The 12,549-nt window shown below is 34.8% G+C and overlaps 1 protein-coding gene across 2 annotated transcripts in view; it reads right to left on the bottom strand.

Annotated features, from left to right (window-relative positions):
- Positions 1-1,940: 1,940 nt before the first annotated feature.
- LOC117411378 (fibronectin type III domain-containing protein 1-like) overlaps positions 1,941-12,549 on the bottom strand; it is a 47,993-nt gene continuing 37,384 nt past the window's right edge. For both annotated transcript variants that reach the window (XM_034018785.3, XM_034018784.3), the window contains 7 exons: positions 11,498-11,722; positions 10,135-10,243; positions 6,018-6,097; positions 5,410-5,439; positions 4,713-4,874; positions 3,707-3,829; positions 1,941-3,393 (listed from right to left, as the gene is read on the bottom strand). In XM_034018785.3, the coding sequence (XP_033874676.3) occupies positions 3,278-3,393; positions 3,707-3,829; positions 4,713-4,874; positions 5,410-5,439; positions 6,018-6,097; positions 10,135-10,243; positions 11,498-11,722 (845 nt within the window). In that variant the 3' untranslated portion in view covers positions 1,941-3,277. The remainder of the gene's footprint in view (positions 3,394-3,706; positions 3,830-4,712; positions 4,875-5,409; positions 5,440-6,017; positions 6,098-10,134; positions 10,244-11,497; positions 11,723-12,549) is intronic.

Below are 12,549 nucleotides of genomic sequence, written 5' to 3' on the forward strand. Positions count from 1 at the left end.
TAAATACGTAATTCATATTTTTAGTGTGTAAAATACCCATTACGTAGCTTATCTGGAGCGGTGCCTATAGTACTAGATTTAAAATACTGCACTAGATAGAAACCAGAAAATGCTATATTATAATAGTAAACAATGGCTTGTTTTACATGCACTTGAAAACCGACTCTACAGTCAGGATGTCCTTTTGGCAGCGTGACTTTAAGGGCAAGGTCAATCGCTTTCTCACGATACAAATAGCTGTAAAAACCCATGTAAACTGGAGCAGGAATCGTGCTCACCAGGTTTCAGCAGTCAAGATCCCGTTTTTCTGACAATATCACGTAATCTCCAGCAGAAAGGCTGTACAAAATATAGACCCCCCCCCCCCCAACACAGACACAGACACACACACACACACTTTATCTTGCGTGTGTGTCACTTGCAGCACAGAATCCAGGTCGAGCTGCTGCAGCCTGCAGCTTTGCAGTTTTCTAATCGAAATGTTTCTGCTGAAGCGCTGTGGCTAGCTTCAAGATGAAGTCTCTCCTACCATGTACAAACCTAAGGAATTGATGGCTGTCAGGTACAGTGTGTGTGTGTGTGTGTATGTGTGTGTGTGTATATATATATATATATATATATATATATATATATATATATATATATATATATATAATGGAATGTTGTAGGTTATATTCTAAATAAAAACATGTATTGTAAAAGGCGGTTCTAGTGTTAATGAAATGTAACTTTTAGATGTCCCACAAACACACTCACACAAATATAAATTCTAAGTAGTAAAACTTGTAGAAATTATATTTTATATAATTGTGTGTGTGTGTGTTTGTGTGTGTGTGTGTTGGAAAGGTAACCAGACAAACAAGTTAATGCGTGGCGTAATTCAGAATGTGCGTGACAACATGTGAATTAATTTCTCTTGTTAAATGTTTTTTTTCTTCATGGCAAAGCATGAAGCTCTCCTCACGATATTCAGAGTCGTTCTTTTCCTACTTAGTAAGCAGACACAGACATTTAAATATCCTCTCCCCAAAATGACTAAGAATTGAGTAATCTGCATTGGTAAGGCCGATTTTTTTCCCCTAAATCAGAACTGCATAGCAACGCATTTTCTGAAAAGTAAGGCAAACGTGAGGAAAATTGCAATGTTGATTGTCTAAACCAGAATTAAACCTTTCATAGCCATGTTTAATGTAAAATTCACACATACTTTTTTCCCCTTCATTATTTCATGTTTGGCAACCAGAACAAACTGGAAACTTCAAGACACACCTGCATCTATAAACCTCACAACCCTCGACTATGTGGCACCGAGTTGTATCAGTACTTGCGTCACCTTGTATTTGCACTTAACTGTGCCACACTTTGCTGTATTCTACTACTGCTCTCAATTATAACTATTTTTGTATCTTGTACTTGATTTTACTCTTATAGGTAACCGTATTCACATTTTTTTGTAATTGCTCTTAATTGAAATTGTACTTACTAATGCTCTTAATGTAATTTACTCTTATAAGCAAATATTTTTTACAATAAATGTAACTGCTCTTAGTCAAAATTGCTCTCAAACGTAATTATTTACTGTATTTTTATTCTTATTTGAATTTGCTCCTGACTTTATTGTATTTTATAACTGCTCTTATCTGTAATGTGATATTTCATAATGTGATATTTTGCAATGCGATATTTTGTAAAAAACTGTAAGTTGCCCTGGATAAGGATGTCTGCTAATAAATAAATAAATAAATAAATAAATAAATAAATAAATAATAATAATAATAATAATAATAATAATAATAATAATAATAATAATAATAATAATGTGCTGCCCTTTGGTTTCAAATCCAGTTTTACTTTCTGGTAGACGATAATATGATAAAACCACCCTTGTTAACCATTTGTTTGTCGGCCAGAAAAGACACATAAACTGACTACAAAGCACATTATGAATTTTAAAATGAAATAAAAGTTTAATGTTAGCACTAGAGGCGTGAAATAATAATACAAAAATTATACAGTAATAAAGTTACATACCTTGCATACAGTATTGCTGGCTGCAAACATTTTATACAAATGTGTCTGTACTTCTGGTTTTACAGGTACATTGGTAGTCCCCCAGGGAAACCATCACAGCATCTTTCTGATAATGCCTTTTAGTGCAAATTCCAACATCAAGAGAAATGTTTTTAAAAAATCCACTTAAGCACCCAAGAATTGTAACCATTGAAAAACATCCGCTGTTTTATTTTGTGTGATATCTAAAAAATAGAAGTACTGTGACAAATATGTTGCTATGTGTTTAATGTGGTAAGAATAAATGACATACATTTCTGTAATATACCTAACAGAAATCATGTCTTCATTTCTGAAGATTAGTGTAGTGTTTGAATCTAAAGATCCAAAGTGTAGTTAATTGTGATTCAGATCATTGCCAGAATGCAGTTAGATTTGTGTTTTATGTTGATAAAATAAAAATGAGCAGAAAGCTGAGACCGTCTCAGGATGTTTGACTATGTATACAGTAGATCTCATCTGTAGTGGTTTCCATAGCACTTTATTGTAATTCTTTCTTTCCTGAGCTAACTGGGCTTCACCCACATCCCTGACCTTGTAGTGGCAGTTAAATAACTCACAGCCCGGTTGAACATCTCCGTAACAATGATCCATAGCAAAATGTGTTCCTTATAAACATCTTTTTGTGCAGATAATAGATATATTTGAATTAAAAATAGCAAACAATTGCACGTCAAAAAAATATTTTACTATACATTGTAATAACTAAACTCAGTGTGTCAGTATGTTTGAAGATATAGTGTTATTTTTGAATAATACAATAGTACATAATCCTTCAGTATGGTAACAACCTTTTTTCTTCAAATAATTTAGTGTGATTTTGCAATCTGATGTATGCTCATAGATTTGTGTTGGGCACATCTTTACTAATAAACCCACTGGGTAGGTAAAATGGGTAGGTAAATCTGAATTCTCACTGCAGACTCATGTGTAATACAGGCCAGAGTACACAGTGTATTGATTGAAATATGCTTTTTTGCAGTTGGAGAAAAGGATATCAGTTGATGCCACCATATTTAACTTGCTTCCACAAAACACATAAAATAAGTTTTATTTCAATGCATGGGTTGAAAATATTTTCTCTTATAGAAATGTGTGAATTTTGCATTTTAGGCATTAGTGTTCATTTCTTGTGCTTTCTTAGGTCAGAAAAGGAATTCGTTGGGTAATTTCCTCTCAGAAGATCATCTTTGGTATTGAATCATCATTACCATTTGCCTGGAATAGGTACTCCACACTCATACCAGCCCACATAGTAATGAGGGGTTCTACTGCCAATAAGTCCAAAGTGTACTGGCTCCTGCCGATAAGCACGGTAAAAACCTACAACATGAATTTGGCTGTTAGATACAGGAGGACTCAGCAATATGCAATGACGTATAGCGAGGCTTTATCAGCATGACACTCTGGTTTATTACCTTTCCATTATATTTATTTGCCATGTGCCAGAATGTATATGACTATGCTGAATACCATATATACAGTAGACATAAAATCAGTAAAGGAAGGGTATACAAAGATATTATCTGTTTGAAACTAGCATGGTTATATACTGTTGTGCTTTCAGACTTTTTATTTAAGATATAGAAATGCAAAGTTATATACAGGTACTGTACCAGCAACCACAACATTTTACCTGGGATAGTAGGCAGTAAGTTTGAAGTATAACGAGGCCCTGTCCTTCCCTCCATGTGTGAATCTACAAACTGACAGTGATCTTCACCTCGCCCATAGGTATCTCCAATGCTGTAGAATGTATCTGCAAAAAGTCAGGTTATATACAAGTTATGTAAATAGTAGAAATATGTATAAATTAAATAGTTTTTTTAGAGAAAATAAAGCACAGTCCATTATATTAACACAAAATATACAAACACTCAAATGAAATACTATTTAAAAATATTAAAACAAACTAAAATTCAACAACACTTATTAGGGTCCTTATTAAAAAAATTGGGAATCCTTATACACTGTCTTGCCGTCCGTTGCTTACGCTGTACCAGGTGAACATGGTAACTGTCTTAATTTTGCACCAGTCTTCACACACTTCTGTCATACACTCCTTTCAGATTTCATTTGGCTATAATCTGATAAACGTTCGAGTTTATGAATATTTTAAACCTGTACATTCACTCATTCACTTTCTTATCTTAAACAGTCTGTCACACTCCCTAAATTGTTAACAAGATAACTATTGATTTTGCACCAATCTACAACAAAGTTTGATATTATTTTACTCGCCTGCCCTCCTATGAAAGTTTCAGAATACATTTCACAATGACCTTGCGCCTGTTTTGGAATTATATGGACCCTCTATATGTGCCTTCACTGCTTTTATTTCATTTAATATGTCTAAATTCAGCACTATAGAGTGTTTAATAATTAAGGATGAAATGCTATTTATGCATATTCTTCTGTGACTTCAGAAAGTTCAAAGGAAAAACATGTAGACACATATTTTTGTACAGAATGTGCATATTTCTATTGCATAGTATTAGTAAGCTGGAGAGCAAATGCATTCTTTAATGCTCAAAAGCCCAAGCTTCCTTAAACTTTTACTCACGCTTTATTTAGTATGTATGTAAACTTTACAGATCTTATAAGACTGGTTAAATATAATTCAAAGTTTAACATCACCCTACCTTTCAAACCGTCTCCCATGAAGATTTTGTACCGTAATGAGTTGCAAAGGACAACACCAACAAATTTTTTGTACCAGGTACGCTTCACATATTGACTCCCTTTACATTCGCTGCCGGTCGAGGTATACTTGAAGGAGAAAGGAATCCAAATAGGTTCTCCTCCTACAAATTATACATATATTGCCATTCAGTATACTGTATATAGATACAATGCATTGGTATTACAGAAACTAGTCTTTACAAATTCAGTCAGAAAAAACAAATGTGATAGAAGAACAATATTTAAGGCTTAGACAATACTATGTTATACATATTTTCATTACATCTTTGGCATTTGACCTCGCCCTTCAAGGTACCCCTGCCCATAATTGGGCTTGCTGATAATGGAGAGGCTAACTGTAGGGAAGCCATGGGACGGGCGGAGCGGGGCTAGCTGCCCTCCATCTTCAACAAAGCTGAAAAACATGTGAAGGCTGGGGAGGAGGAGAACTCCGACACACAACAGGGACGAATGGATTGAGGTAAAATATAAAGCCCTTTCTATCTGATCATTGGGCGTGTTGTTTATGGAATGACGAATGAATGCTCTCAGAGGAGCCTTCTACACAGAATGAATATATGCTGTTGAAATTCCATTTAATTATTCTTTGTTGGATCAAAAAAGAAAAGAAATACTGCCTGTACTGTAGATACTTACCAGGAGGCCTGACTATCAGCAGTGGGTCATCTGTAAAATAAACAAATCCCAAATATTTTATTAGTTTCAGATGAAACTTTTCTGTCACCTATGCTCAGTTCCAATTCAATTTCAGGTAATATGACAAAGTAAGTCAAAGCTGGTCACACCAACACCATTTAGCATCTCATAACTAATGCTCATGCTTAGTCTGAATATCTGTCTATCTTCCTAAAGTCTTGCCTGGTTCAAGAGACCATGAGATTAAGCTCTACTTGTTTACTAAAAGGTAGTATTTTGCATTATTTGTTTATTATTTTCTTCAGCATGCAAGGTATTCAAATGTATTCAGTTGTATCTGTGTATGTACAAGACAAAATGTATCAAGCAAAATGATTATGGAAAATGTGAAAACTTGATTTTCAGATTAAAGTTGGGGTTGCTCGATCAGGGCCATCTATACAGCAGAATCTGATTGATTATGAAAAAAAATAAAGCCTCATACCAATATTATGAATATAAGGGTGAAATTATACCACATTGAACATATTTAATTTGCCCTTTTCTCTTAAAGGCTTATCTAGACCTTACAATGAAAATGCCTTACAATAAATAGACACTGTACTTACCTGATTCAGTTACGTATGTAAATGTGTCACTGATAGGTCCAAGACCAAAATTGTTCTTTGCCTGAACTTTGAAGTAATACCTAAAAAAAGATTAGACATTTAGTCTCTTTTTCATATAAATTAAAAATAAGTCCTAATTTAACGACTTTCTTTCCAAAACTGTGGTCAGGATGATATAAAAATCTAACATTTGATTTCAGTGCCCATAGAACAGACTGCTTGTTTTTCAAGCAGACCTGTAATGGGGCTTTAATAGAATATGGGTAACTAAATTAATTTGAAAATGTTGGCAAGAATGATTAGGTACAAAATGTAATCCCCTCAATGATATTTCATACTATATGATAGTATGAAGCCAAATCAACAGTGCAGCTCAGTTGTCATGAAAAAATATTCAAAATACACATTAAAGACCATATTTGTTTCATGACCTATTACTGTGAGTGTTGTTACTCATGGCTTGTTTGAGGTGTTAAAACACAGGCTAACGGCCCTATTGCCACCCATGTGCCCATGCACCCATGTAGCAACATGGAATGCAGTTTTAAAAAGATAGAACCTTATAATAACTTCTGGGACAAACAAAAAGGACCAACTGAATGCATGAAACTGGGTCACTGTCCAATATCAAGGAAAGGCTTTCATTTACAATGGATGGACAAGTAATAAAATGGAAGAAACTACTGTGCCTATTCCCAAAGGGCATCAACTTTATTTATTTATATAACTAGAGCTTTGTAAACATGGCTCCAGTCTGAAGTGTTAACAATCTTTTCTGCTGTGCAGTGTTAGCTGGGCTCATGCTGTGGTGAGATAATAATACTATATACATTTTAGTTCACTACATTTTATTACTAGCACAAATTAAATAAAGTCAACAATTCTGGATTTAAATTGAAAGCACATTACTGAAACTCCAGGAACCCAGTAAGAAACAGTCCAAACTAACAATAATATAAACATTCTTTTTTATAAAATCTTTTAAAATGATATTTGTTTGGGGCAAAGTAACCACTTCTAAGGTATTTAGTTCAATTGGAAAAGAATTGCCTCTGTTGGCTCCATCTAGTGTGCTGGCTTAGCTTTTTCAAACCACACCTTTCAAGGCTGACTTGAATTCATGGTTTGTCTTTATTGTGCAGCTCCGTGTAGATACATTACATTGGGTTTAGTTCCTACTTAGAACTCTGCAACACACATTAAACTGGTTTCATAGGCTTGTTTAACAACATGCGACAAGCCAAATGGAAACAGCTGATTTTGGTAAATAAGGACATAGTTTTGATGGGAAACGCATTGTGCATTTTTTGGTTGAGATTCCCACACGATGCATAATGAATATGCAGACATTTATCGAAGACGGGGGAAAAAATAGAAACAGGCTAGCGTGCAATTTTCTTTCTGTACTTTGGATTTTTATGCAAAAAAGTCTCCATCACACCAGAAGCTCCAACCTACAGATGATCTTGCCCAGAGGTCTGCTTGCCAAAAATAAGAAGCTTGGTTTACAAAGTCAAAAGTTAGAATGACAAATTAAAGTGTCGTGGTGTTTAAAACAATGCATTACTTTTGCTAGCTTTCTGCTTTATTCCACATATCCACTTAATATCTTTTTCAACATAATCATGATTGTTTTGATAATTGTATTTACATATCCATGGTCATAAATCAGTTTTGACCAGTTATTTTCATTTCACATCGGTTATGCATCGGGTCTTCCTGTCAAAATGTCTTCTGAATTCACATCATCAGCTGTTTCAATCCAACCTGCTCAATCAGAAACATTTAATTGGTTCAGCATTTTGAATAAGTAATAAGGACATAATAGTGTCTCAGTGATCTAATGCTTAATATTGTAATTAAGAATTTAGGGGGAAAAAAAATCATGCTTAAATGATTTGCTGTATAGCTCGGTTTATCTGGCATGCAGTTAGCAAATGTATCATACAGGTGGCGATGTCGGATGGAAAATCGGCACGGAATATACATGGGTAGCATATGTATAATTATATGATCCGGAAGTTTGGAATCTTAAGACACCCAGAAGGGTAGGGGCATCTGCCATTATGTCATCACAATGGTCAAATACTACACTAAAAATAGGTTTTAATGGAAACCTGTTTCTTTCCTGATTATGCGCACAAGCTTTGCTGATGTTTTTTGATTTGCATAACTGCTAATTTGCATTTATGTTTTAACTGAAAATTATTCAACAATGTGCCATCCTGCTTTACTGGAACTGTTGAACAGGTACATGTGAAATATTGCGAGGGAAAATAATGCAGTACTTGCAGAAAAATACAGTAGAAGAGAGTGCAGCTATACAGTAGTTTTACTTTTGTCAGTTTTCATTTTAATGTGGATTATCTGTAATTAGAAATGACAAGTTGAACTAAATAATCTTAAGGAGTGATGAAAAGGGCACATTTTTTATTCTTGGACAGCTATATGTTTTTCTCTGCCATTTTTATCTTAATTAACAAAACTGACCTGTTTCTGACATGTGCCATCAATTTGAGCTCTTATCTGTTCAAGTTAGTATACAATTAACTGCGTTGTTGGTTTGAAAAGTAAAATAAAATCAAAGTTACAAATGCATTTTCATCATTAAGTTCTTTCAAATTGTTCTACAGTTTCATGATAAGAAAGTCCAGACATACTATAATTCACTCATTATATCGAAAGTCCACAAACTTCAGTACATCAGGTTTCAATCTTAGACCTCTTCTCGGATCATGCTTTCTAGATTGAAAATAATGTGCATGTTCAACAATAATGAATTCCGTTAAATAAATCACCATAATAGGGATCAGACTGTGGGAATTGGTTTTATTACCGTGTGTGCGCTATTTGAAGAAATACAATCTTCTAAATCTTATTGTTGTCACTTGCTGATTCATACTGTATGTTCTAAGGTTCATCTTTCCTTGCTCTTGCAGGGTATCAAACAAACATATTGTGGAAACCTATTATCATGGAGACTCTCCAGCTTCATTTTTTCTGTCTCACAAAATATAGTAGTTCACCACACACTACAGTATGATTGGTTTAGCCACAATCTACACAAGGAAAACTGCTTAAAGCTTGGTTTTGCATTTGTCATTTTTTCTACAATTCTCAAACACATTTTTAACTAATTATTTGCAGAATAACTGCACAACTTCACCTTAATTTGAAGTACCCCAGTCATTCTGATCTTGAAAAACAATACCCTCTGAGGAGAGTACAGTAGCTTTACTACTGGACAACTGTATGACTGCAAAATATGATCTAATTTCTTAAATATGAAGAGGTGCTGTGGTGTATATGGGCAGCTCACTCCTATGTTGCAAACAGGATCAAGCTGTTCATAGTTTCAATTCATGTTTGTTTTGCTTTGGAAACAAGGACACGTTGCACATTTTCAGAAAGGACTAAATATTAAATAAAAATAAAAATGTAACTGCCCCTTCTTGTAAGAAGTTGTTTCTTGCTAGTTTTTACAATGACTTAATTCCTCTTCTGACTTTGATTTTGGTTTAGATGGACATCCTATGGGAAGAAGTTGACAGTTTCAGGTAAGAAAATAACAGTCACTATATTATTATGGGTGATGAATGCCAGACCTGTTTGTGTTTAGTCCATATTGGGCAACATCAAAGCACACCCATTTATCTTCCGTTTTTCACCTCGGGATGAATCTCCTGTATTTGGTTAACTATTTTTCATGGTCCATGCATCGTAACTACCTTCTCCTAAACATGACTCTGCCTTAGATTGGGGCTTGGCAGCATCACATGTGCTTGTGCTCTCCATGATTACATACAGCTGCTAAATTCATCACTGGATCAGACCGCCATGAGTATAAATATAGCTATATAATCCACTTTATTGGTATCATACATTTATCTGCCAACGTTAGTCTCATCGTCCAACATTTTTCACTGTGGGCAAATTGCCCACTCCATAGTAAATGTACTGCATGACGTGGGCAATTTCCCACTGTGTAAAATGGGGCCCATTGTCTCTTTGCAACCCAAAGCCTTTTCATATTATGACATGCTGTTGTTTAGCATGTTTATTTTATTGTAAACTGTTTCAAATGTGTTCATGAAGTAGATAAGGCATTGCAACAAACCTTGAGTTTGGCTTCAAGTTCTCCACAGCTAAATGGGTCTCATTGGAGTTTTTGGTTGACCACCTGTTATTCAGAATGTCATCATAGGAGGCGCTGTGTACCATATACCCTGTTGATTGAAAAAAATGGAAGTCAGACTTTGCATTTGTTTCTAATGAAGTGTAGAAACAATAACTGCTTTAACTATATCAAACATCAGGAAACATTTTCTATCAGGTAAGAAAATCAACTTTCATCATATGAATAGTTTAAGCAACAGCAATATCCCTAATTTGAGAAAATTCTTTAAAAATGAGTTACTTGTAAAGTCGCCTTGTAGGTTGTGTCGACCAATGAAATGCATCCAACTTAAACACATAGCAGTATTAAGGTTGAAAGGTTGCAATACGTTTACGGGTAAAGTAAGTTTTAATGGACATTAGGTAATATCTTGTTTAGATGGTAACCTTATTAAATAATGGAAAATACAGGAATTAGCATGACATAATAAATCTCATCACGTAATACATTATCTAGAAAGTTTTGCATGACATTTTTCCACTTATCTAGATCAATCAATGTTTTAGGCTGGCTCGAATCCAACACACCTGGCTATGTTAGTTTAAGTTTAAATACCATTCTAAACCCAGTAAAAGACAGCTTTACTAATTGGGACATGTTGGCTTTAAAATATAGACAACGCATCAACACTCGGTTTATCAAGAATGGTAACAGCATCTGGAAAAGCTTTGCACCTTCCACTAACATTACTTAGATGGGTAATAAATACAAATAAATACAAGACTCTGGATCAAAAGCTTTTTTGCCTTTGTGTGAACTTCTTTTCATCTGCCAAAGAAAATATGTTGCACCATTACTGCTGTATGAACTGTGCATTCCATAGTCTGTGTTGCTGTTTTTGTAGTGTGGAAAGACATATGTACTGTGGGATCTCACCTGGTTCTGTGAAAAGTTTTGTAGAAGGGTATTTATTACCATTGTTGTTTATAGTAGGTATTAAGAACTACATTTATTTTTACCATTCTCATCTCAGTCATAAGTATTACACAATGGAGCAGGTTGAGTCTCACAGCTAAAGGAAGGAATTGGGAGCCAAGAGAGCCTAGTGTAGCTATAGGAGCAAGTCTTTTGGTCCTCCAGGCTGCAAAACTGTGTAATATTATGCATTCAACCAAAGCAAAGCCTGGTTACATTTGCACTCCTCATAAAGAAGAAGTCTGAAGACACTGAGAAAGACTTCTAGTCAAAATGTTTGTCATTGAATGGATTATGTTTTTTTTAGTATTTCTAAATTCAGCACTTGAGTGTTTGTTAGTTATGAAGAAGACTGAAACCAACAAAATGATTGTCTTGGTCATTGTACCTGATACCATGTCGCCTTTCACAGGGCGTGCCCAGTCCAGGATGACGAAGGAGTGGCAGCCTTCCATGGCTACCACAGTGATATTGTGGGGCTTATTTTTGGGTGGCTGATTATTCCTATCTTTTGAAAAGAGATCTTCCAGGATATCCACTTGAAGGTATTCCAATGCCTCAGTTAATGAGCAGGGGGCCCCAGGGTCCTTACGGATGTAGTTCACATATGGAGCTGGAAGAATGGAAAAAACAACGAGTTCTTTCCAGTGTATTAGTGGAACCAATTATATGCCTCCTATGTATGAATGCGGTAGATGATGCTATTATGTTACAAAACTAGTGTGAAAAATCAGAGGGTTAATTCAGTTGTTTTACAATGTTTAAACATAAGCAGTATTTTTTATATAAGATAAATATGGACCTTTAGGAAATCATTGAACTTTCATCACATTTGACTTGTAATACAATTGCACTTGTGCCAAAAAACTGTTATTACTTAAAACATAAACTAACAAGTGTGAATAACTGGAATTTTAAAAATGTTTATTATCTGAGACCTAGCATTGACACCAGAAAGTCTTGGCCTTGTTTCGGAGCTCGAAATTACATTGTTATGAATGTCAGACACATGTCGGCAGATCTGACATTTACCATAACAAACAGTTTATAAGTCGCACATGTGTAATCTCCCGTTCCATTTTTTTCCTGGAAAATAACAGCTTGTTCAAAACACATTATAAGCAATACTGATACACCAAAAAAAAAAACCAAAAACACTTGATTGCATTGGTTTGCATGATACACAAATATATAAATAGGACCATCATTTTCAATAGCTGCACATTTGTTTCATTATTAAGCACCTGGATGCTTCATTCAGAAACTTCAGAATTACACTATGTACAATAGCCTGACTCATGTCTTCTAAAGTCTTCTGAAAATCCATGGGTCGTACTTAATGTAGGATGAAGCAAATTGGTAAATGCAGGATTTACACCTACTTTCTGAAACGCCGATGCAATATGATTATTTGTTTCCATATTGTCTCCATACAAAAAG

This window comes from Acipenser ruthenus, chromosome 6, assembly GCF_902713425.1.
Source record: "Acipenser ruthenus chromosome 6, fAciRut3.2 maternal haplotype, whole genome shotgun sequence".
In the NCBI taxonomy this organism is placed as follows: Eukaryota; Metazoa; Chordata; class Actinopteri; order Acipenseriformes; family Acipenseridae; genus Acipenser; species Acipenser ruthenus.